This window comes from Vicugna pacos, chromosome 1, assembly GCF_048564905.1.
Source record: "Vicugna pacos chromosome 1, VicPac4, whole genome shotgun sequence".
Taxonomy (NCBI): Eukaryota; Metazoa; Chordata; class Mammalia; order Artiodactyla; family Camelidae; genus Vicugna; species Vicugna pacos.
In genome coordinates this window covers 8,685,574-8,709,875 of record NC_132987.1, presented here as the reverse complement: position 1 = coordinate 8,709,875, position 24,302 = coordinate 8,685,574, and the positions used below count along the sequence as shown (strand labels likewise).

The 24,302-nt window shown below is 44.8% G+C and overlaps 1 protein-coding gene across 3 annotated transcripts in view; it reads left to right on the top strand.

Moving 5' to 3' along the window:
* The window catches only part of ZNF385D (zinc finger protein 385D), a 786,854-nt gene that overhangs the window by 498,627 nt on the left and 263,925 nt on the right, over positions 1-24,302 (top strand). The window contains exons 1-2 of one of the 3 annotated variants that reach the window (XM_072948891.1): positions 753-782; positions 879-1,197. The exons of the other annotated variants lie outside the window; for them this stretch is intronic. Coding sequence (XP_072804992.1) covers positions 1,176-1,197 — 22 coding nt within the window. The 5' untranslated portion in view covers positions 753-782; positions 879-1,175. Of the gene's footprint in view, positions 1-752; positions 783-878; positions 1,198-24,302 lie in introns of those variants that run through there. 3 annotated transcript variants of the gene reach the window in all.

Here is a 24,302-nt window from a genome sequence, read left to right as displayed (position 1 = left end):
TTAGACCATTGGAGGAGCCAGAGGCTTTGCTAAGCTTTGCCTTCCTTGACTGTTCATCTCAAATTTAATGGGAGTACTTGTGCGTGTGTGTGTCTATATTATACTGGTGACCAGCCTTGAATGAGGACGGAATCTTGGTTATCTTTCAGGCTAAAATCTCTCTCCTCTTTAGGGGTCAAAGGTCATTTCAGCCTCAATGTTCTTTCTGCTACCTTCTAGGGAGGCAGCAAATGGGATCTTGTGAACGTGGAGGTGACTTTCATCGCCAGTTGTTTTTCTTTACATTTCTCTATCAATCTAGCTCAGAAAACACTCAAGAAATAAAAACAACTCTTTACCCACTGCTGAGTTTCTGTGATCTGATCACTTCTAAGTGAAAACCTCTATTACCTTAGCAAGGGTCCCTTGAGTCTTTTATTTCTCTTAGGAATAAAGATCACAACCAACAAACCCTCAGGCCCACAGCAAAGGGAATGCAGGCACGAGGCACCATTACCATTCCTTTTCCCACTGCCTTGTAAACTTGGGAGGGGAGGCTCAGTTCGGGCGAGGATGATGACATTCGTGGGAGGGGCGGGATAGAAGTGTGTCTAATTACACGGTAATGGCAGAACTCGCCTTCACCCCGTCCCCTCCCCTCCCTCCCTCCCGCACCCCGGTGAATTTCCCCCGCGCGCGCCTAGGTGGATCCGGGACCCTTCTCTCTTTAAGAGAGCCTCCCGCGCCCCTCACTCCGCCCCCTCCCAGGTCTCTGGGCTCATCAGCGCTTCCCGAGAACCATGGTTGGTCCAGGCAGGCAATCGGAGCACCTCCCGGAGCCGCGGCGAACCGGGGGTGGGGTGGGGTGGGGTGGGGTGGAGTGGGGGGTCTGTTTGTAGTACTCGCAGTCCTGATGTCACAGGCGCGGCAAGGACATCGCAAGGAGGAGTCGGATTACAGTAAGGATGGGCAGTGCAGCAGGCAGCCCGAGCGCACGCTCCAGCCGCCGGGGATCGTAGCCCGGGAGAGGCAGCCCGCGAGGCGCTCATCCGGCGGAGGAGGCACGCTCGGCGCCCGCTGCTCTCCGCCGGGGACCTTCCCACCGCATGTAGCATGAAACGGCTTTGCTCTGCGTGTCAGCCCGGGGTGCGAGCTGATGCCGAAGACGCCGCGGTGGGGTTCCAGCTGTCTGATTAATGAGAAACATAATGTATTTTGGTGAGTGTTAACTCTGATGATGTAATTCGGGGGGTGCCCGGCGCTTCATCCGTGCAGACGAGCCCTTTAGCAAATCTTAAAAGCCTCGAGAATAGATTACATGAAACCTACCTCTCTCCAGCCGGCAACTGGAGGATCGAGCCGGTGCAGCCCTCAAAGCTTCCTTTGTGCTACATTTGGGGCTGTTGATGAGTCGTAGACGAGTTTTAAGTTGGAAAAGGGAAGAGACGGGGGTGGAAGGGGTGGCTAAACTTTACCTTGATTTGTCTGCATGAAGTTGGGGTTTTTTGTTTGTTTGTTTGTTTGTTTGTTTTAGCTAGGTGAGGACGGAGAAATGGTGCGGCGTGGGAAGTCATGCGCTAACTTAAATGGAATGTAAAACAAAGTTCTGTGCTCCCGAGTCTGTGGAAGCTTAGTCAACACTGATGCTTCATTAAGCATTTTGGTTTGCCCCTAATTCTGAGACAGAAAGGGAAAACATTCTTTGGCGTGCAGTGGTTGAGCAACTGAGAGCACCCCTCCACGCCATCCCAGTTTTCCTGGCTAGCTAGAGCAGCCTAGCCCAAAATGCATATTATTTTAAGCCCTTTTTAGGGCTTGGAGCTGTTAAATATTGGTGCAGTTTAGTTGTGTGCCAGGGTGGAAACCTCTCAGGTTTTCTGCTGAGCTGCCTGCATTTCCAGAGAACATGCTGAGGCTTAGATCTGGGCGATCCGTGGAGCACTGTAAGTGGGCTGGGAGCGGTGCTTTCGCACTGGAACGCTGCAACTTACTAGGGGAGGAGGCAAAACCCTTCACTGAATAGGAAACCAAGGATTAGGACTGAATTATCTTTCTTCCTCCCTGAAGTTATGCTCTCCTCCTCTAAGGTCCATCAGGCCTCATCACCCGAGAGCATCTATCTGATATTAAAAGGTTTTTGAGAGCAACCGGAGAGGGGCGAGGAAGCATTCCAACACATGCAGATGCTCTGGGTGATGAGTGGGCTTGCTTTCAGTGTGAAAGCTAGTCATTTTTCAGATTAAAGAGGCATTAAGATAAACTTGTAGCGAGGCAGAATTGGTTTCTGGGGCATTTATTTCCCTGTGTACTATTTGCTTTCTTTTGTTTTCTGGAGCCTTTGGAACATTTGCGAAAGTATGGGAAGGAACCCCCGTTGCAAAAGCTGAATGCTTTTAGTTGTCTTGACAGCAGTTTTGATTTCCCTCTAATTTGTGCCATATTAGAAAAGAAGTCTTAAAAATAACTCAGATTGATTTGAAAGAAAGGATCCTCATTTCAGAGCCAAATTCAAGCAGAATCCAGAGTTAAACAAAACCTCCTTCAGAGCAGGGAGGGTAGTGATCGAGGTGGTAAGCGGATTTATTGGCGATGAATGAAATAACAAGTGATTATGGTGAATCTGTCTTTGATGCATGCAAAAGCTTATGTAAAGATGATATATCTTTTGGACAAACTAAAATTTCGGCCTCTGTAATGATATCTGAGGGATGTGAAGTGAGATTGTAATTTTAGCTTAAGTTTTTGGCCTCTTGCAACAATGCCTAATGTCATTGTGGTGAGTAGGGAGTGTTACCCAGAGCAGTGGCGAAGTCTGAAAGTACTGGTTAGAGGCCATCCATGCTGGACCAGATCTTCCTGTGGCTGTTGGAGAAATGTTCCCTCGGCTAGCTCAAGTTATTCACTGCTTGCTAGTCTGGTTAAAGCAGGGTGATTCAGAGGGCAATTAGTTTCACTGTGTAATGCAAGTTTTTAATAGCACGCATTGAAATGTGATGTCTTACTTCAGATGAAACTGTACTCTTTGAAAGACAAGGCTGAAGTTGCCCTCTGTGTCATGAGCGTGGTTCAGTCTCATCATAATTCCGGCATGACACACGTTTTGCTATTCTTGGAGGAAATCGTGTGTATTTAGGAACACTGTTTCTCGCAGGTTGTGTTATGTTGCCCCTCGCTCGAGCCGTCTGACATCCAGAACTCTGGAAGTCCACCTGTCTCTAATAAAATGCGTGGTACAAGAGCGGGGGCAAGAATGGAACGATTCAATCCAGGCATGTTAAGATTCAACAGCATTCTAACGTTGCAAATCTCTAAGACTGTGTATGTGTATATGTACATATGTGTATTTGTGTGTGGGGGGGGTATGTATCCTAAATTTTGGCTATTTCAGGTAGTTTTTCAAAACAATGCTTTCACTTTGCAGTTTGGTGGCCGTTACTTTCTTCTTCGTTTTTGAACGGCAAAGGGTTTATCGAGTCAGGGAGAAGAGGGACAAAGGGGTAGCCAGGCTGCACTCTTGGCCTTTTCTGGTGATTTGTGGGAATGGGGTAGAGGTGTCAGAAGTCTTTTATTTGTGTCCCCAGCAGGGAGTGATGAAGAGCATGTGATGCTGTAAGACGCAGTGAATTGATATGCAAGCAGGATATTTACATCCCTTGTAAATAATCTAATTTGTCATTGTTGCTCCCCCTTCACTCTCCACCTTCTTTCAAATATAACTGAAGATTCATTGCTTGGACAGGCTGGCCCAGCCTCTGCATCTTTGTAGACTTCTTTCCTCTTAGGGGCTGGACGCTTGGACCTCATCCTTGCCCAGCTGGAGTCAGCCGTGTATGTGCAAGTTGGTGGAATATGTAATATTTCCAGTTCTCCAGAACAGCTCATGTTTTGAGTGTGCTGTCTCTGACTTACAAGACTAATGGACCCTTTTAATGACTTAAGCCTCTCTCTTATTTCCTATTGAAATTGTAGTGCAGCGTTTTCAATAATTGTTCATTTGCACTCAAGGCGCCGTGATTTAAGAGTTTGCTGTTCAGTCGCCGTGGATACTTTTGTTACTTATTCTATCGATCTTGCATTCATTACTTGAAGTTAAAAATAAGGTTTCACACGGGAGAAAGAAGAGGAAAATCCCAGTTAGCAACCTGCTTGGGACTGACTGTAAAGAGCCAAGGGAAAAATCATCAGGATTTAGGAAGTCACCCTCCCCACCCACATGAATATTTTACATAGTTAAAAATTACATGTGCCGAGGATGAATCGCCATTAATAATGTATCCGGGAATGAAAGCCAGCAGCTGGGAGACTTTCCCCCAGATTAAGGCAGAGGCTGTGGGTGGTTGTCAGTAAGCAGACCTGCTCCAAGCCGCCTGGTCACAGTTGGGTCAGAGGAGCGCGTGGGATGAAGGGCGGTGCTGTGCTCCAGTGCATCCTGGCAGAAGGTGGTACCCATGCTCTGTCTCCTGCTCTAAGTATGTCTGAATCACCTCCCCCTTTCCATCTGGCCCAACACATTTCTCCACTGCAGGAGTGGTGAGTGGTTGCCAGCGGTCATGCCAACCTCACAAATTGTCCACAGTTGCCCAAGGGAGGTGCCATGTCACAACCCTTTGCCATCAGGAGAGATCACCGGAGCCTGATGGCACTGAGGAAATTCTATGTGGCCGCAGATCAACCCGATGGAGACTACAGTGCACTTACAGCCAGGCAGGGGCCAGGGCTTGCTCCATGAGAATCCTGCTGAAGAAAGAAAGATACACTTTAAGCAAAGGAAGAGAACCCAGAGACAATGATCAGAGCTCCCTCTGAACGCCACAGTTAATGGCATATTAATTAAACCTGGGGAAAAGGGCGAGCAAAATTTAGAAAGCGTGAATGAGCCACTCAAGTTTAGCGTGGTGTTAATTGTAGATCTGCTGTCTTCTTTAAAATGCCTTAGAAAAACAAGAGAGAAAAAAAAAAAAAGACTCAGTGGTGTGCCTATCCCAACACAAAATAGTTGGTGGAGGAAGCTTTTAATACAACAGCAAGGAAAAAAAATCTCGTAGGAAAATTCCAGACCAGAAGCCTGTTCCCTTGCCTATAATGGACACGTTTGTACATTGTCACAGGAAGGACTTTGTGTTTCCCCCGGGATGTTTAGAACATTCTCAAGTCAGCATTTACTCTTTGGGTTGTGGCTGGACCATCAAGTTTCACCTCTACAGCGGGATATTAGAAAAACAGTTAAGTGGCAAGGTTATAAGGAAGGAAATGAGCAGACAACAGCAGGCAGCAGAGGAAAACATTCCTTTTTTTTTTTTTTTGCGTTTTCAGTGGAAACATTTAACGCGTCCTAATTAGCTTGTACTGAGTGATGTACTATGGGGGATGAGGTCCACTGGAGTCTCTCAAACACTCTGGACTATATTTCCCGAGGCTGCGGGAGGGAGAGAATCATTCAGGAAGGACTCCGTTAGGCCGCATTACTCTTTTTAAAGTTTGAAGTCATTACCACTGTGTTTTATTACAGATGAATCTAAATGACATGCGACAAATTAATACGTAACAGGGATGGACAATAGGACAGGTGAATAGTGTCAGAAAGCATCCCATGCGGGAAACTGAAGTCAAAGCGAACTCCCTCAAGACATTTCTCTCTCAAGTTCATACGAATTTTCTGATTGTCAGGAACCAAATCCCAAGTGTGATCAAGATGCCAGTTACAGGGATTCCTGATGAGGATCCTTACATTTTGAGCGAAACTTTTTTCTTTTCTTTTTTTTTTCCCCAGGACCTTCTTAGTTGCTGTAATTATATGGAAATGAGACGGGTTTATTTAAGGGATAAGTTCCAAAATTCATGAGATAGTGACGACTTGCAAAGTTACCCTTTTGTGGGTGGCATAATTGTTCCAAAAAACAAATGAAAAATTTAAATTAGTGGTTTCTGACTTCCACTGCAGAATATCTGGTCACAGCTGCTTTTGACTGAAACCTCCCTTGGTAAGACAAGATATGTTAGCTACTGTGTATGTGTGTGTGTGTGTGTGTGTGTGTGTGTGTGTGTGTGTGACACTGGATCATCAAATAGTGCCTTGTTGTATAAATACCCAAATAAGATTTCTCATTCCCGTCTTTTGTGTCTTCTTAAATCTTTTCACATCATTGGAAAGGTAAAACATAAAGTACTGATTTAATAAGATAGATATCAAGCTATTTTTCTGAGCACAGCGGGCTTTCAAGTTTATCAGCCATTATATACATTAGAGGTTTTTGAAATCAAGCCATAAGGATAATTTTCAAGGCTTTTCCTGCTTAAGAAACAGTGATGCTTGTATAAGCAGAAAACTATTTCTACTTTGACCTTGAGATAGAGATGTTTCCACTTGTATTACACTATGAAAAACATGTCAGAAACAACAAAGGTCATAATCACTGCCCTCTCTCTCTCTCTCTCTTTAAAGAAGTCATTACATATCATTTCCCACAAAGATTAGTTTTGCAACAGAATTTCACACATGATTGGTGGCATTAAGAGAAAATACAGCATAAGAGGTGGCTAGAAATATCAAAGCTAAAAGTGGTTGAGATCATGCTTGAACCAAATTGCTAGGGTTGAAAATCGGCAGATGCTCTGCTCTGTTGCTGCGTTGAAATCGTTATGAAGCAGCTGGAAGTTGGTCTTCGTTGAACGTGAACTCCAGGTTTGCACAGCCTTTAAAATTGAAGGCATTTCCAAGCAACCCTCTGGATTCTGAAACCTGAAGTGCAGAGAACTTCTAAATGCAGAGGAACTTCTATGAGAACACTGGGTCGGATGCAATGAACTCCTTCTCCTTTCCCAACCGCTCAGTTTTCTTTTCTTTTTTTCCCCCCTTTTCTACCCATTTGCAATAATCACATTTCTGTAAATGGAGGAGGAAGGAGAAAAGTAACCTGGCCAAGGTCAGAGGGGAAATCGCAGCGGCATCAGGGTCAGGGTTGGTGGTCTGAGAAATGCTCTCTGTCCCAAAGCGCCACTGCGCCTGGTGGGAGGTGGGGTCTGGGGTGCAGGGATGACGTCTGGGGCTGAGGGTTTTTTAAATGCTTAAGTCTTGTTGACTCTGTATCCTCAGCATCCCGTTCAGCCCAGCGCCAGGCACATAGGCACTTGCCAGTAGGTGCTGACAGTGCGAGATGGAAGGGATGTTGGAGATCAGAGAGGAAGGGGATGCACTTCCTCGGAGGACCCTCAAGGCTACTGTTCCCTGTATGTGCGTTGACAAGAGAAATGCGCTTCTTGGAGCCGGAAACATTAACTGCCTTTTTTTTTTTCCAAATCTTTAAGAGTAACGACTAGTCCTTAGAAATTAGATCATTAGATAAATGTCAGGAATTCGGGGGGGAGGGTATCACTCAGGGGTATCGCTCATGCTTAGAATGTATGAGATCCTGGGTTCAAGATGAGTATTAGAATACAGACATAGTTTATAGGCCTATGAATATGGAAAATAAAAATACAATTTTTTTCCTTGGAACATCGAAACATGTACCAGGACATACATCACATAATACTGAAGGAAGAACAAGTCCATGGGGTTTCTGATGGACATTGTGTCTTTATCTTAAAGAAAGCCATCCACACAGGGGAGTGTCACTATTCTCCTGGGCAGACTGTACCGCCATTTAAATGAATGAATGAATGAATGAATGAATAAACCTAATTACCTCCCCCCAAACAAAAAAACAAGCCAAAATGTGAGGAATTCCACAAGATTTTTTGTGTTTCGGTTTACTTCTTTCTTCATTGGACTCCCAGTGGAAAGAGAAGAGGGACAGATCTATAGACTGGTCAGACCAGTGTTCAAAAAGTTCTGAAGAATATGGGAAATCATCACCTGGGATGGTGGGGTTGCACTTGGTTTATCAGTCCACCAGGCCACGGTGTCAGTCCACCAGGTCGCAGCGTCAGCTCGCAGCTCCGCTTGGTTTTGGTGGCTTTGCCCCAGATGTTGGCATCTCTTGCCCAGGAGGCTGGGAGAGGCAGGCACTGCCTTCTGTCCAAGTAGCCGGAAATGCCCAGGAAGGCCATGCATCTGGAAAATTGCCATTTGTTCTGGCTGAGAAAAATGGAGATTAGCTGACTGCTGTTTGCCAGGCTTTTGTAAAATTGTTCTCCACCCTTCCCTTTTTCATAGGCCTGCATTTTGCTGATGAGGGGGAGCACCTGTGGCAGATTGCTCAGAGGAGAAAAAGGCAATAATGACTGTAAACAGAGTTTAATACAATGGCCCTTACACTTATATAGCAATTGGTATTTTTAAAAATGCACCTACATTATGCTTTTTTTTTTTAAATCCTGAGAATGACCCATTGTGGGAGGTAGGCAAAATATAATTACTCCTATTTTTAGATGAGCGATCTGAGTCTCAGATGGCCAAAACAACTTTCTCAAGGTCACACAGCCAGTAAATGTTAAGGCCGAGACTCCAATTCAGTGCTTTTAAGGCTTACTTTAGTGCTTTTTGCTGTTTTTTTCTTTTTATTGAAGTAGAGCTGATTTACAATGTTGTGTTAGTTTCTGGTGTACAGCATAGTGATTCGGTTACACACACATATATATTCTTTTTCATTGTAGGTTATTATAAGCTATTGAATAGAGTTCCCTGTGGTAGTGGTCTTTACTCTTTACACCAGAGCATAGGGGCATATTTTTATGAATGGAAGATTATTTGTCATAATAATGCTAGAAAAAAATATTCCAGCTGCTAGCTAAAGAAATGACTACAGATGACTGAGATCCAAGATGTATATGTGTTTTGACTTTGTGGAATCACACTTAATGCCAGCAGTCTGAATATAATTCAGACTTTTATTTATTCTGCCTTGTTTTTTTTTTTAACATCAAGTAATTAATAATCAAAAAAAAATCCAATTAAAAGGCATGAATCAGCCTGGGGCCGGAACCAGGCTTTCTCTACTGCTTCTGTTTTCCAAGGCATTGTTAGCTATTAAGGCTTATATGCTTATATTAATTATATGTTGTATATACCTGCTGTCTCACTATTTAACTCAACGCTTGTAATAAAAAAAAATACAAGTCATTTGTGCTACAAACTTTGATATTTACAAAGACATTCTCTCCAGGATTTGTTCAAGATGGAGTCTCAACTCGGTCCTTAATTCTATGACTGATACATAAGCAAAAAACAACCTACTTTAGGATCTCGGCTCTTTTACTTACTGGCTCTTTATCCTTGGGCCAGTCCCCTCACATTTTGAGATCCAGTTTTTTGTGTGTGTGTAAAGGAGAATAGTGGTAATGTGTTTCCCACAGTTCTATTTTGAGGACTAAAATATACAAGGCATATGAAAGTGCCAAGCCCCAGGAAGCACACCGTGAGCCATCAGTAAAATTTGATTCTTTCTTGCTTTTCCCCTCTAGATTCAATATAAAATTTTAAAAAAATGATGGTCCCTTTTGGGGTCAAACCTGAAAACAGGAACCATGCCAACCAATTCACAAAGAAGGGCTTTAATGCAGTTAACTTGTTATGTGGGTGATGGAGGGGCTGGAAGCCACATGAGGGGTGGGGAGGCAGCCCAGAGATTGGCAACAGCAAGAAACTGGTAGTTGTAAAATGGGGAGACGAGAGATGGGGTCCTGGAGGCCAGGACCCAGTGCCTTCTGGTGGGGGCTGGAATCATGGCTGACCTAAGACACTGAGGATGGAAGGATTCAGCCTCAGGCACAGAGAGATGGAGAAATAGCCTGACTTCTCCCTTTCACACACCCTCCAGTGCATGCCTCTGCCTCTCGTTGGCGGAACCAAGCAGGGGGCCAACCTGGGCGGTACACCTTGCTCATGTCAGCACCCAGACAGTCCAGGGAATATTTGAGAGACAGATCTCAGGGCAAACTAGCCAGGGACCTGGAGGAAGATCTGACACCTGGTGTAAGTTAGCACTTTAAATGAGACAGTGTCTCTGCAAACAGACATCAGTTATCAGCGAGAGATTTGCTTCGGGGAGATGCTGGGAGGAGGGAAAGGATGATAGCTGAAGAGCTTTCAGGGATTCTTCACCAGTCCTCCCTGTTTAAGCTCCTTCTGGCATGTTCTGGATACGGTGACATCGGACAAATTTGTGGATCTCTCTCTGCGTCAGTTTTTCCCTTTCTGCAATGGGTGAGAAGGTCTGACAGATTCAGTGAGATGCTGAAGCAGGCCTCATAATCTGCACCACACGAATGGGCCTTGTTATGAGGATGTGAAAGCCAGCTGAGTTAGAGAGGAGCAGATTTTGAAAAAAGTCACAGTTCAAAACAGCTGTTCAGCTGTACAACTTAGCATTGCAGCAGAGATATCTGAGTGCACTGAGGACCAGGGCATTCGGTCACCTTCTCAAACAGCCCTATGTATTGCGGGGTTGGACGTACCCTGAGGCCACTTCTAATCTGTTCTTTGTCCTTACTTTCTAAGAAAGGGACATGGCGGAAGCAGAGGCAGGAGAGAGAAATGAGCAGGGCAGAAAAATCTCTGGAAAGACTCCACGCCCCACACTCCTTGCTGTCTGAGCCTCTAATGGGGACAGACACATTGAAAGCAGAGGGAGTTTATTAATAGGTGCTTGGGAAGGAAAGAGGGCTTTGATATTGATTTTTCTCTCTCCTTCCATGGGTTGCTCGACTTTTAAACACTGATTTCTTTGGCTGACTGGCACTGCTACTAAAAAAAAAAAAAAAAAAAAAAATTAAGGCAAAACATTCTGTCCTTCCTGTATGGAATTATTAGTATCTCTCTCAAAGCCTGCATCTCAAGCCTGGTGACAGTTTATAATTTTTGATGCCTTTGTTTGAGACAACGTGGAGGTAACTAATGGGGAAAGATGCCCTTATGGTGCTCAACCCAGAAGGCACATGGTCACTGCCACGTGTTTCTAGTAGCTGCCCCAGGAATCATCCGTGGACTGTAACTTATAGGGCTATGGGGATTCTTAGGAGCCATGTAGTAAGGAAGCTCTATCAGTTAAATGGTGCATTAGAAGTTACTTACTTAAAAACTTTCTTTTTCCTTGAGAAAGAAAAAAAAAAGTGTAAGATCCCAAATACTAACTTCTGGTAACTTAAGTTCTTTTAGGGGCACCATTGCCTGGTTTTTCCTAACTTTAAAGTGCTGAATAAGTAAGAACACTACAGGCAGAAGCCCAAGGCATAGACTTTAGGGACCTCTTGGTTTCCTTAGAGAATTTTTCAGCTCCCGTTTGTGGAGAGCAGTCCTGGTGCTGACAGGTGATGTGCCACTGCTGACAGAAGGGGGGAATTTCGCAGAGCCCAAATGCCTGTTTTGTGCCAGGGGCTGGTGTGATTACTTCATTGGCACCTCACCACCATCCTTAAGAGGAAGGCCAGTGGGTCTAAATCCTGGCTGCACAAAGGAATCCTCTGGGAAACCATGCTCTTCTCAAGGCTCCGAGGCAGTCTGATTAAACTCATTTCTCTGGGCTGGAGCCCAGGCATCTGCATTTCTTTTAAATCTTTCAACTGCCTCAGTTGCTTCTGAAGGACAGCGAGACTGAGAACCACTGAGCAGGGTAATGTTAAGCACTTTACAGCATGCACCCTGCTCCCCAGGATTCCCCAGCTTGCTGGGTCACCAAGGCAGTGGGTCAGGACTCCAGTTCAGGTCAGTCTGAGTCCAAAACTTGTGTTCTCTCCTCTCAACACAGCACCTCCATTGAAGAAATCAGCTGACAGTGTGAAATCTGGACCTGATTACAAGCTGTTTTGTGCTGCCCCCTGGTTCCAAAGTAGACATTTTTAGGGGTGAGCCCCCCCTTGTCCTTGGGACCCTTTCAAGAGCTGGTATCCAAAAGAGATTCATGCTATGCTTAGTTGATTCAGGATCACAGTGGCATATAGTTCTAGAAAGGATTTTAGAATCGTGCCTTTAAATTTAATGTTCAGACAACACCCCCCCCCCGATGATATTAGAACGCAGATCTTGATTCAGTAGGTCTAGGGTGCAGCCTGAGAGTCTGCCTTTCAGATGAGCTCCCAGGAGGTGTCGGTGCTGCTGACTACTGACCACACTTTAAGGAGTAAGTCTTTAGAGATCTTTTTGCTGAGTGATGGCCTTCTGCTGATATTGAAAATCAGGTCAACTTCTCTAACCTAAGTTCTTCTGTTCCTGTTGTACAAGATACTGAATGGTCCACGGTTAGAATTCCACTTTGGGTAGCCAATCTCCCCACTTTCGCCTGAGACAGAAGGTTCCCAGAATGTGGGACTTGTGGTGCTGAAATAAAGCTAGTCTCACACAGACTGGGATGAATTGTCCCCCTTCATTTCACTGTATCAAGTTTGAATCCTAGCTTCAAACCTCAAGACCAAGTTTCCGGCCATGGAGAACTTGTGCAAGTGACTTGATTTCTTTGAGCCTCAGATTCCCTATCTATGAAACAAGAGTAGTAAATGAAACTTCCTAGAATAATGATAAGGATTGAATTAGCTGGTGTACGCAGGGCACTGGACCTGCTGTCACAGCGTTCATTCTCACTCGATGTTGACCTGACTCAGCACTCAACTTCCATTACTGAAAAGAAGAAACGCCCCAAAGATCGAGTGTCATGGGTCACAGATCATCTTTACAGCCCCATCTCTGTGCAGAAGGGCAGCTTGTCCATCACCTGCTGTCCTCACATCTGACGGGCAAGCCTGGGTGGTCATTCTTCATGCTGTGTGCAGTTTGCTTACCCAGACTATCAATACTAATGATTTTTGTTTCTTGTTTAGGGGAAGAAAGGCCTGGCAAAGGCTCGGCCACCTTGGGACTCTGTGAACTGGCCCACTGTGTTCCTGTTGACCTTGTTTATCCATTAGTGTTTTTCTGAGCTGGGTAACAGTTGATGAGGGTGGCCACAACTAATGACCGTCCCCTCCATCTCCTGACACATCGCTGTCTTAACAATCGGTCGGCTAAAAACAACACGCACACAGACAGGGCGGCTTCCTCTAACATGCCCGTGGACAGGGAAGAAAAACTTTAGCTCACACACTAGCTCAGAGCCTGGCATATGGACACTGGGATCCTAAGGGTTTACTGAGTGTCCTGTCAAGCCATGGGCGTCTGTCTTGAATAGGCGTGAATTTCCAGCGGAGCCCGGAGGTTTGGAAGCGCATGCTCAGTTGGCTGGTCTTGGGTGAAGAGTAGCGCATGCCCAGTTGTCTGGTCTTGGGCGGAAAGAATAGCGCATGCTCAGTTGGCTGGTCTTGGGCGGAAAGACTAGCGCATGCTCAGTGGTCTGGTCTTGGGCGGAAAGAATAGCGCATGTTCAGTTGGCTGGTATTGGGCGGAAAGAGTAGCGCATGCTCAGTTCGCTGGTCTTGGGCGAAAGGCTGGCTGTGTCTGTCGTCACCTGGGAAAGCCAATTCGCTCACCTGTCAGATGCCGCCCATTTATCAGAGCATTTCGTCAGCCAGGTATGTGACTGTTTCGTGCAAAGCAAAGTGCACTTTTGTCTTTCTGTTATGACTAGTCGGACTGCTACATGCAGCAAATTATTCCACACTAGGGGTTCCCGGGTCTGAACTGCTCGCCCACTAGCATTTTAGACAAGAAAACAAATGAACAAGAAAGCAGAAGCTACTCTTGCTTTCCTTGAGCGTCAGTGATTGCAGAAGGGGTCCGACACAGTCATACGTTCACAAGGGTCCATTTTGGGAGCACAACTGGGAGATTTCTGTCTCTGGGTCCATCTCTGCTCTGCGGTTTGATACATGGAGTTAAAGTCTCCATTTCGTAGTCAGGAAAATAGAGGCCAAGTGCTTGGTAAATGCACGTATCTGGCTAGTACCAGTGCTCAGATCACGACTTACAAGGCAAGTCTTGATTTATTGGTGTGAATTTGGACGAATGGCCCCGACCCTCAGCTTCCAGATTAGTAAATTGAGATAGTGGGAAGTCACCCTGCCCCGCAAGGCAGCACTCTAGCTACTAAAAATAGCTGAGGTTCTTAAGTGCTTTGGTCCCTGCCAGCCAGTGTTCTCTGTGCATCCTCCTCACAGCCTGTGTTGGAAGAATGATCAGTATGCCGGTTTTGCAGGTGAGGAAACACGAGTACAGAGAGGTTAAACAAGGAGGTGGTGGTCTGTGGTCGGGTGGGTTCAGACCCCAAGTGTCGCGCTGCCTAGGACAGGCTCTCCTGCCACACTGTTTGGAATGACTTTGAGTAAACTCACCCTCGGAAATTGAAAGTCTGGAAGCACATTTTTGCTCTTCAGATAGAGCGGAGAGTTTCTGAAGCAGACAACAAACTAACAAGTGATCCAGCACCCAAGCAGGACTCCCTGGTCTCTGCTTGCATGCCGAGCAGCCAGCTGTGGGTGGGGCCTGAGGCCGAGAGCTGGGAAGCGTGCAGTTCCCTTCCAGAAATTCTGCCCAAGGGTAGGAGGTAGAAAACCTTGTTCATGGAACATGCAATGCTCTAAAATCAAGGCTTCCAAATAATGCTCATGGCGGTGAGAGCTGGTGAGCTTGTGTGCAGGAGCCGTGCCCAGGGGCCTCGCCTGTGTGTGTGTGTGTGTGTGTGTGTATGTGTGTGTGTGTGCACGCTTGCTTGCTTAACACAGCAAACTTTTCCAAACGCAATAGTGATTTTCTTTATCCCTGACTTCATCCTGGGTACTTCATGCAATATGCCATAGGTAGGGCGATTTTTTTCTTATCAATTAATAGTCTGAACTTTTTGGGGGGTGGGGTCCACGGAACCCCAGGGGCTGAGAAAGACGTGAAATCTTTCTATACCCTCAACAGAATATTTTCTATTTTTTGAAAAGGTCATACAGGTACAAGTTTTTAAATAGAATATTATAAAAGGGCAAATGGTGAAAATGAAATCTCCTCCCCACACCCCGGTGCACTTTGTTTTGAGATTCTAAATTCTACAGGAAAGGACGGGGGTGTGTGTAGGGGGGGAGGTGGTCAAGAGGTACAAACTGCCAGTTGTAAGATAAATATATCCTGGGGATGTCTGCAGCGTGGTGACTATAGGTAAAAAAATCTGTATTGTACGTTTGAGAGTTGCTCAGAGTGAACCTTGAAAGTTCTCATCATAAGAAAAAACACTGCAGCTCTGTGAAGTGATGGATGTTAATTAACTATACTTATTGCAGAGCTCATTTCTCAATATTTACACACATCAAACATGTTGTACAGCTCAAATTTACACAATGTTGTATGTCAATTAGATCTTAATAAAACTGGAAATATAAACTCTATGAAAGGGTATATGTACACACTCCCCTCTTGTTTTATGTGGCATGGTAGCACACTAGGTCCCCTGTTTTTCATATTTTGCTTTATTTAGGATATGTTGTTGTTTCTCATTTTTTCAATTTTATGGCTACCTAATATTCTAATGCAGGAACACATTGTGATTCACTGTACCAGCCTTTTTAAAAGAAAAATAAGTTCTGTGCATTCTTTCACGAATAAAAACAATGAATATCATTGTGCATACATAATTCTTCATGCACATGGCCACACATATCTAGAGAGTGAATTCATAGACATGGGATTTAGGGGGTGAGGCATATTTAATTCTCATGGGTATTGCCAAAGCATCCCATTGAAATTTTTTATTGATCAATTTCTCCTCATATTCCTGTCATTAAAAAACAGAGTAGCTGCTTTCAAACCGGGAAACTGTTTATGTGGAAACTGCCTGGCAGCTCTCTCAAAGCATGAATTCTCAAAGTGGAACCAAAATGAGTGGCTTCCTGCTTTTTCGTCCTTGCTCTCCCCTCCCCAGTCTGTTTCTCCACTTATTTCTCTTGTGCTAATTCCATATGGATATTAGTTTCAATATTGAAAAAAGGCAATGGGGCCATAAAATCAAAACACACCCCTTGCTTTCAGAATGGGGATGAATGCAACGGAAGGAATGCACCTCATAAGTGAGACGGTGCCGTTCTGCCTTGAAGGTTGCTCCTTGAAAGATCTCTGCATCAATTAGATTTAAAAGCCAACTGTGGTTGGAAGTTTTGTTTTTCTGTGGCCATTAAAAGGCAAAAGCATACTTGCATAATTCCACATTTCAGTTTTTTCCCTTCTATTCCTAACTCCACGCTCTTCTTCCTCTTTTTTTTTTTTCAGTATCTCTTTTTAGAAAACATTAGACCTAGAAATAATCTAGGAATGTCTCTATGGAACAAAATGCCAAATCTATTGAAGACACAGAGTCTCCAAGCAGTGATGACGATCGCTTTTTATTGAGCTCTTTACAAACACCAACTCCTTTACTCCCTAAAGGAGCAGTATTGTTCTAATGAACTAGATGACATTCTCTCTGCTTTACAAAAGAGGAAAGACGCATCTGAAGGTTACATTTCTTGCCCAGGATTAAATCGATTGAAAATGGCAGGAATAGGATTCAAACCCAAGACCTCCTGACTGGACGTCTTGTGTGCCGAGCTGACAACACCCTTCTGTCCAGCTCACTACTCCTGGACCACTTCCGTAGGCTCTTGATAGTAGAGGACATTTATATGATGCAGACGAGCTCACTTTCCTGGTCCTTACTGAGAGTCTCAAGGACAATCACAGCCACCCCTGATGAAGTACAAACAGTACCAAGAACCCTATCCTATAGTAAGGGCTCTGAGGAGGGAGGGGGACCAGTCATCTCTTCTCTCTTTCGTTGGAGAGATGGTCTCTTTTGTTACCTGCTGTCTCTTTGAGCCATCCTAACAATCCCCAGTGCTGTCATAGCAACAAAATGAAGTGAAAGAAATCAGTAAATTACTGTACGTTAGGATATGCTAATCAGGGGATGCTGTGTACAACTCACTCCATATCCTAATTTACATCCCCCCTTGTTCATCGAATGTTTAAAGTTCTCTCCCCCCCTCAAGATCACACATGCCTTGTGTAATAGGCATTAGAAGAATCTCATATCTGGATGGCATCTTGAGATCTCATCTGACATCCTTATATTTATAAGTAGGAAGAGGGAAGGGAATGGGTTTAATATTGAGCCCAAGTAGAGACTGTCCGTAGTAGGTGGTGGAGCTGGGCTGCCTAGAATCCAGGTCTGCTGGCTCCTCCCAGAGCCACTTTGCCCTCCTCAGGACGTAAGGGGGGGGGTGTTCATTGTCTCCATCTTTTGTCACAGCAAGAGTAGGAGATGAGTATTCTCATTTGAGAGAGGAGGAAACTGACATGGTTCCTTCGCCAATGTTGTACAGAAAGCATGGGGGCCAGACATGGAATGCGGGCTCACACAGTTCCCACTGCTCCTCTCTGCTTCCTGAGCCAGGGCTCCAGTCTGCCATCTTGCGTGTTGGGTTCAAATGTGGGTGGATCCCTGCTTTTCTTAGCATCTAAATGAATTCAAAGTTCCCTCTCTGCCCTAGGATTCTCTGATCCTACAATGGCTGTGGGGATAAAAAGGTGGGGCTCATTGGAGCAGTAAATCCCTGCAGCGCACAGGTGCCCAGCAGATCAGGCCTCCCCCTCCCTCCTCACTGTCGGCGGTGCACAGCGTTCATCTGCCTGTGAACTGTTGTAATCGACCTTACAGAGTTTCTGGACTGGACTCTTTTGCTTTCAACTCAGCCAACACTCTCCTAGGCCGAGGTGTAGCTGCAGACCCCAGAGCCCCCGACACACACACACACTCAAATACCCGCAAGGATTCTTATTTCCTCATACAGAACTGCCAAGCTTCTTATCCAGGTGGTCAGGACAGCCCCAGTTCTGGCCCCAATGTACCTCGCAGTTTCATTTTTACAAAACTTCCCTTCTCTCATCCTAGGTTCTGACTCTGCAAGAACCACTCCAAGTTTCCTCACCCTCTGAGACTTTGCCTACCTGACATGTAGTTTGTTTTGGCCTCTGGGTCTCCAAAAATTTCAGCATTCATTGTTTTTTCACTCTTAATTTTTTTCTGTCCTTGAAACATTTTTGTGTAAAAACAGAATCTTACAAACTCTTCAAGAAGGTCTAATATAAATGCACTTCCTTTAAGGAGATCATCCAATTTTTCATAAAAAGATGATACATCCTTTCTCTGAATTTCCAGGTATGGTGTTTCCCAAACTTGCCTGAGCAAAAAACCTGGAGAATTTTAAAAGTTCTATGTTTCCTCTTCTCCCCTCTTGATTTACTGAGTCAGACACTCCAGGAAGAGTCCACTGCACCCCAATTTAATACATAAGATTGTTGGCCCAAACACATCATGCCATAACGCATAAGATATTAGTGGTAGAGCGCATGCTCAGCATGCATGAGGTCCTGGGTTCAATCCCCAGTACCTCCATTAAACAAATAAATTTAAAAAGTAAAACTAATAGCCCCCCCCCAAAAAAAACACTAAGCTTAAAAAAAAACAGTAGGATTAAATTGTGAACAAGACAAAAGCGATACAACAGTTGATCTGAAAGAAGAAAGATAAAGCCACCACTACAGGAAATTATGAGAAAGGAGTGTTCTGACAGGAGAGACTTATCCTAAATTATGTCAGAAAAGCATAATAATTAAATAATTTGGCCCTGAGTAACAGACAGGTTATAAACAACATATTAGACCATCTAGAAATAAACCTCAGTACTTATGGAAATGGAGATGTAGGTTATAATAAAAATAACATTTCAGTTCATTGTTGAAAAGAGAAACTGTCAAGTCAATGGTTTGGGTGCGACTAGATAAACATGTAGACAAATAAAGTTAATTCCTATTCTGCTTCTTACACCGAAATAAATTATAGATTGAACAAAGATTCAGACGTAAAAACTGAAGCCACAAATTTATGGAAGGAAGCCTGGATGAATAAATTTAAACTCTTGTAATGGAAAAGACCTTTGTATTCAGGACACACACCCAGACTATAAAGGAGAGAAATGATAAATCTGACTGCACAAAATTAATAACTTGTGTTTGGGAAAAATAATTCAAAAAACTAAGTGAAAAAAACCCAGATGACACATTCGGAAAACAGTACTTAAACACCATTATCAGATAAATGGCTAATTTCTTTAATTAACAAAGAGCTTATAAGAATCAATAAGAAAAGCCAAATAACTCAAAAGAAAAATGAAGACTATGAACAGACACATTACAAATAAAGAAAAATATATTGCCAGTGAAAATATAAAGCTCCTCTCAGTTTCATGCATAATTAACAACATATAAATACAAATAATGGGATATGTAGCCATTCACTTAGGGGATTGGTAATTTTTTTTTATGAAAGTTGGGTATGGCAAAAGCCACTCTTATAGTTGTGTGCAAGGGAATACATTTTTTGCAAACTGTGCAAAAGGTGCCTTGCTAATACTGATACATGCATTTTTTTTTTATAGCAAGTCCTCTTTGCCCTACCAAGCTTGTTACCAGGAATATACTGTATCTTCCCAAAAGGTCACTCACACATATGATTAAGGATGTTAAATGCAGTGTTGATTTTTAAAGCACAAACTGGAAACAACAAAGTGAACATCAGTAGGGGATACATGAAATAAAAGTATGGAACCTTCAAAACATTGGAAGAGAGTGCAGCTGTGAGAAAAAAATTAAGTCTACCTTTAGGTGGTGATGTGGAAAAAAAAAATCTCCAATATAACAGCAGTGAAAGCAAGACTCAGAAGAGTAGAGAGAAATCCACCCCCCCCCCCCGCAAGAAATCCCTCAGAGAGTGAAAATGGAAGAAGGTTCTTTGATAATGATGATGATGTAAATGCATCCGTTTCCAAAAATAAACATAAGAAATCGTTAGCAGTTGTTAGATTTGGGCGGGACTTAATGCTTTCTAAGTCACTTTGTGCAGATAGAATGTTCCACCAGGCCAGGGCTCACTGCTCTGGGCTCAGCGATCAGAGATGCCCCTTAGCTGTGTGTGGGTGACTGGTTTACTTTGCTTTTCTCATCCAGGGCTGTCTGTCATGCACTGTGAGCCACTTTTTTGGGTTCTCTTGCTCATATTTCTCTGCATCAACAAAGACCGGAACTATATGATTTTCAAGTGGTTGTGAATTTCATGTCAAAGCTTCCCAGGCGTGCTGTGCTCAGCCAGCGCAGGTGACCACTGCCATTCATCACTGTCCCCTGGGGGACGTCTCTTGCCCTTGGTGGAACTGTGCGTGGCAGGAATCCTGGCTGTCTTTTTTAGGTCTCAGGGCTTTTGCGGGCAAGTGATTTAATCCCGCGTTCTGTCCTCAGGCTGCCTTGTGTGCCTCTTAGTGGAGTGACCCTGGCCAAACCCCTTGGTGTGTGTGTGTCTCGTCTTCTTCAGAGGGTGGTACTTAAATGAGACAATGCGTGTCCTGTGCATCGTGCAGGCTTCCTAGTAGTGGGTGGTGGCGGTGGAGTGAGACCGCCGGTGGCTATTCACAGAGTGAAGGAAGGAGATAGATGGATGAATGGAGCTCCTGTCTTGTGATGGGAGCCCCCCGGGACAGGCTATGCCTGCATCTCCATAGCTCTGGAGGGAATCTAATGAAAACCCACCTGGTGATTTACTCCAAACAGGCAGGCATCTCATCCTCTTGTGTTCTGAGGAGCTCTTGGTCTCCATTTGTTTTAGCCATGTCCCTTTGTACCGCGGGTGGTGAGAACTGTCGCCTTTCGGGCTTATGAAGGCATTTCCTCTTTATCGCGCTGGCTTTCGAGCTGTCACTGACCTTCCAGAACTCCTTGGTTTTTGTTTTGTGCCAGATTTCCCACATGGTCAGTTGACAGCCCGATTCAAGACCGAGTTCTGAGGGATGACAGAACCCAGCCTGAGAAGGCCCTGGGAGAGCCCCAGACCCTACCTCTAAACTGCCTATGGGGAGAGACGCGCTTCCATCCCCCCGGAGTTCTCAGAAGCGACAAGATCCCTGAAGCCCCGAGTCACGCTGTCTTCCACCACGGGTGGAAGTGACAGTTTTCCCTTCAAAGACGATCATCTGTTCTCACTGAGGTTCACAGAGGAATTGTGGCCTCTTCTGAATCTTAAAATAGCTTGAAGGAAGTCCTCTTAGCCAGTGAGGAGGAAGCCATTATTGAAACAGTTCTGCCCTCATGAGCAGTTCGTTTTTAGGGTCATATTGCTTTTAAGTTCTCACTGTTTATAAATCTTTACCCCTTGAGGTGTAGGGCATACTTGAATGCTATAGCTTGGATTTGTGCCATCAGTGAGACCAGAAGGGGAATCATTACCAGCGAGGGTGACTCTGCACAGGGTGGGATGGGATTTCCATGTCTTCCAGCAGAAGAGGCGGTGCGGGGCGGTGGTGATGGCACAGTGGGACCATCGCTGCTTTATGAGAAGGTTCCTCACACGTGCTGAGGGCTGCCACGTCCCAGGCACTGTTCTGGACACTGTGGGTCAGTCTGAACCGACAAAGATCCTTGCCTTTGAAGAGTTGACGTTTGCTTGGTAAGAGCCAGACATCAAGTAACAAACATAATAAAGTAGATAGGAAGATAAAATGGAATAAACACTGTGGATGGGAGAGCCATCTGGCAAAGCACTAGAAGGAAGGGGTGGGGGGCTCATTGTCAAGGTCACATCCGAGCCAAGGTTTGAATGCCTTGGAGCTCTCCTAGCAGAGTAAGTTGGCCACCCCTGATCACCTGGAGGCTGAATGTCCTCACCTGGGAAGTGGCACAAATCTCTCACTTACTGTGCTGCGATGGGAATGAAACGGACCAGCCTTGGTAAAGCAACTGACCTAGAGCAGAGCGTCCGGATGCTGTAGGGTTTTTATTTCTTGTTGTCTTACTCCACATTCAGGTGGTCTACACTTTTGTTTTAAAAAGGGAAGTGAAAAATAGTTTTTAATTGAATGTATATATTATATATATATATATATATATATATATATATATATATATATATATATATATATATATATATTTTAATGGCTAGATGTCCTGTGATGGTGTCACAGGCCTTGAGCTTCTGGGATCTGGGGATGAAATCTTGGGTGACTTTTGTGTCTATAAACTGAGCCTGGGAAAGAAAATGCTGGCATACTGTTTGGGTGGGTACCTGATCGTTTCTTCCTTTTACCTTTTGTAGTCTTGGGAAACCAGCTGAGTCCTAACCTGGGCAGGCTGGTGTGTGGTGTGAGGACCAGAAGGCAGCACATGGCTGGGTGGGCAGAAGGGCAGATCAGGACTGTCAGGGCCCGGGAGACGGTTAACTGAGGACAGCCAGGACAGAGGCCCGCTGTCCTCAAGGTATGTGGGTGACCGAGAGGAAGATGGGAAAATCTGATGAACTAGGCCAGCTACACTGTAAATTTGGAGGCGGTGAGGGTTACTTACAGGTTTTAAGACCTTTGTTCAGTGCCAGCAGGCTTCAAAATTGACTTGAATCCTGCAGAAAAGGATCTGGTCTTCTTGGTGTGGAGGTTGGTCTGAGAATCTAGGTCACATCAGGAGACAGAAGGCAGAGGGAGTTTGAAGTGTGAGGCCTGGAACCCTGCGGGGCCCCGGGAGTGGGGGAAGATCAGAGCCGCAACTCAGAGGCCATGGTGGCTCCAGGCCTCCCCCTGGATTAGGTGTTAGCAAGACAGGAAGTCTGAGTCCCTCCAGCTGGAGGGTCCCGGGGCTTCAGAATCCAGCCTTTGGTCTGTCAGGCTACCCCGGATGCCTTTGCATCTCCTGTTGCAGAGAAGCAGAAAAAGGCCAGGTGAACAGATAGCCCCTGAGCACCAGGGAGCTGAAAGCATTGTTCTTCAAGGGGAAAGGGAGAGGGAGAGCAAGGACATGATAGAAAACAGATCTCATGCATAACATCTGTTGTGCACACACTGTGGGGTCTAAAGAAAAGTTTATATCCAGAGCTGCTTGCCCATTTGCTCTGCCACAGGGGAGGGGACAATGACTGTTCAGCACCTCTCCTAGAAGCAGCAGCTTTGTTGGGGGCGGCCATTGACTTACACTGCTCGTCCCCTTTGGGGACCAGATACCACCCCCGCTAGCCGGCTGTTTGCAAATATCTCAAGAAGATGGGACACTATTACAGTTCAGACATAAAACGCCAGGCTGGCCTCCAGATTCCATGCTGAGCTATAAAATAGAGTTGAGAGGTTTTGTGTACTTAGACATGCATCTTTTCCATAAAGTGTAACAGTTCGCTTGCAGAACTTAAAATAGTCTGAATTAATATTCTTATAATTGCTAAGGGATTTGAGGATCAAAAGTATTTTAAAATAAATTAGGTACTCTCCAAAATAGGATTTTCTTGTCCTCATTTTGAGTATAAAACCTCATAGAAACTCAAGGCCTAACAAATTTCTGTATGTTTAAAGATGGAAATTTTCCTGGTTTTTTGAAGTCTTTTTTAGAATATACCAACTTTTGGTGCTCTCTTCTCTGGATTATTTCTTTCTATAACCCTGGGAAGGATGTTGCAGACCACTGGGAGACAGAGCCTGTCCACAAGATTTGTTTCTATGCAGTGAAATGCCCAGCCACGTTCAGATGTCACCCTCTCTGCTTGAAGGTGGGAAACTTAAATTCTTTGATTGATCCTGGGTCTTGGAACATGCAGAATGTGCCCAGACCTGGCGAGACTTGAAGCTGACATCTAGGCAACCATTCTAGCAAAGAAGAAGAAGAGATGGGTAGATATAGACATATATATATATGTGTGTGTGTGTCTTTTCCCAGAATATAGACCATGGGTTTTATCTACACTTAAACTCTGCTCATTAGAAAAGATTCTATTACAGCTTTTTCTTGATAATGAGAGGTATGTTTAAAAACAAGAGAAGGAATTCTAAGCAAAGCGGCTCCTTCCATATGCTATTCATGCCCCCTCAGTTGTGAAGTTCATCTTATGGGAAAGGGGTGCAAATAATCGCGTCGTGGCTATCCAGGGATCCTTTGTCAGCATTTGGAAATCTTCCTGAAGATCCCCTCTTCCGTCCTCACTTCCCACCCCAACAAAATGGAAGGCCTTCAAATGAGATGTCATGGGACTCGTGGGGCGAACAGACAGTTAACATATCCAGTCAGAAGTACGTGCTATAATTAGAGCTATACAGAAGGAAAGGGGCCTTGATGGTTTCCCCAGGTCAGTGTTCTGGAAGTGTGCAACAGAGCCACCCTGAGGCCTGTGAACCCCAGACCCCTGGGCCCTACCCCTTGAGCTTCTGATTCAGCAAGTCTGAGCTAGGATCCAAAAATACTCATTTCTAACCAGTTCCCTGGTAATGCTGTTGCTGCCAGTCTAGGGAATATGCTTTAGAACCACCATCTAGGCCAGTGGTTCTCAATCTTGGATGTACATTGGAATTACTGGGTGGTAGGGTGTTAAAATCCCAATGCCCAAGCCAGTCCCCTCTTCTAATAATTTAAAAGTTTTCTTTTAACT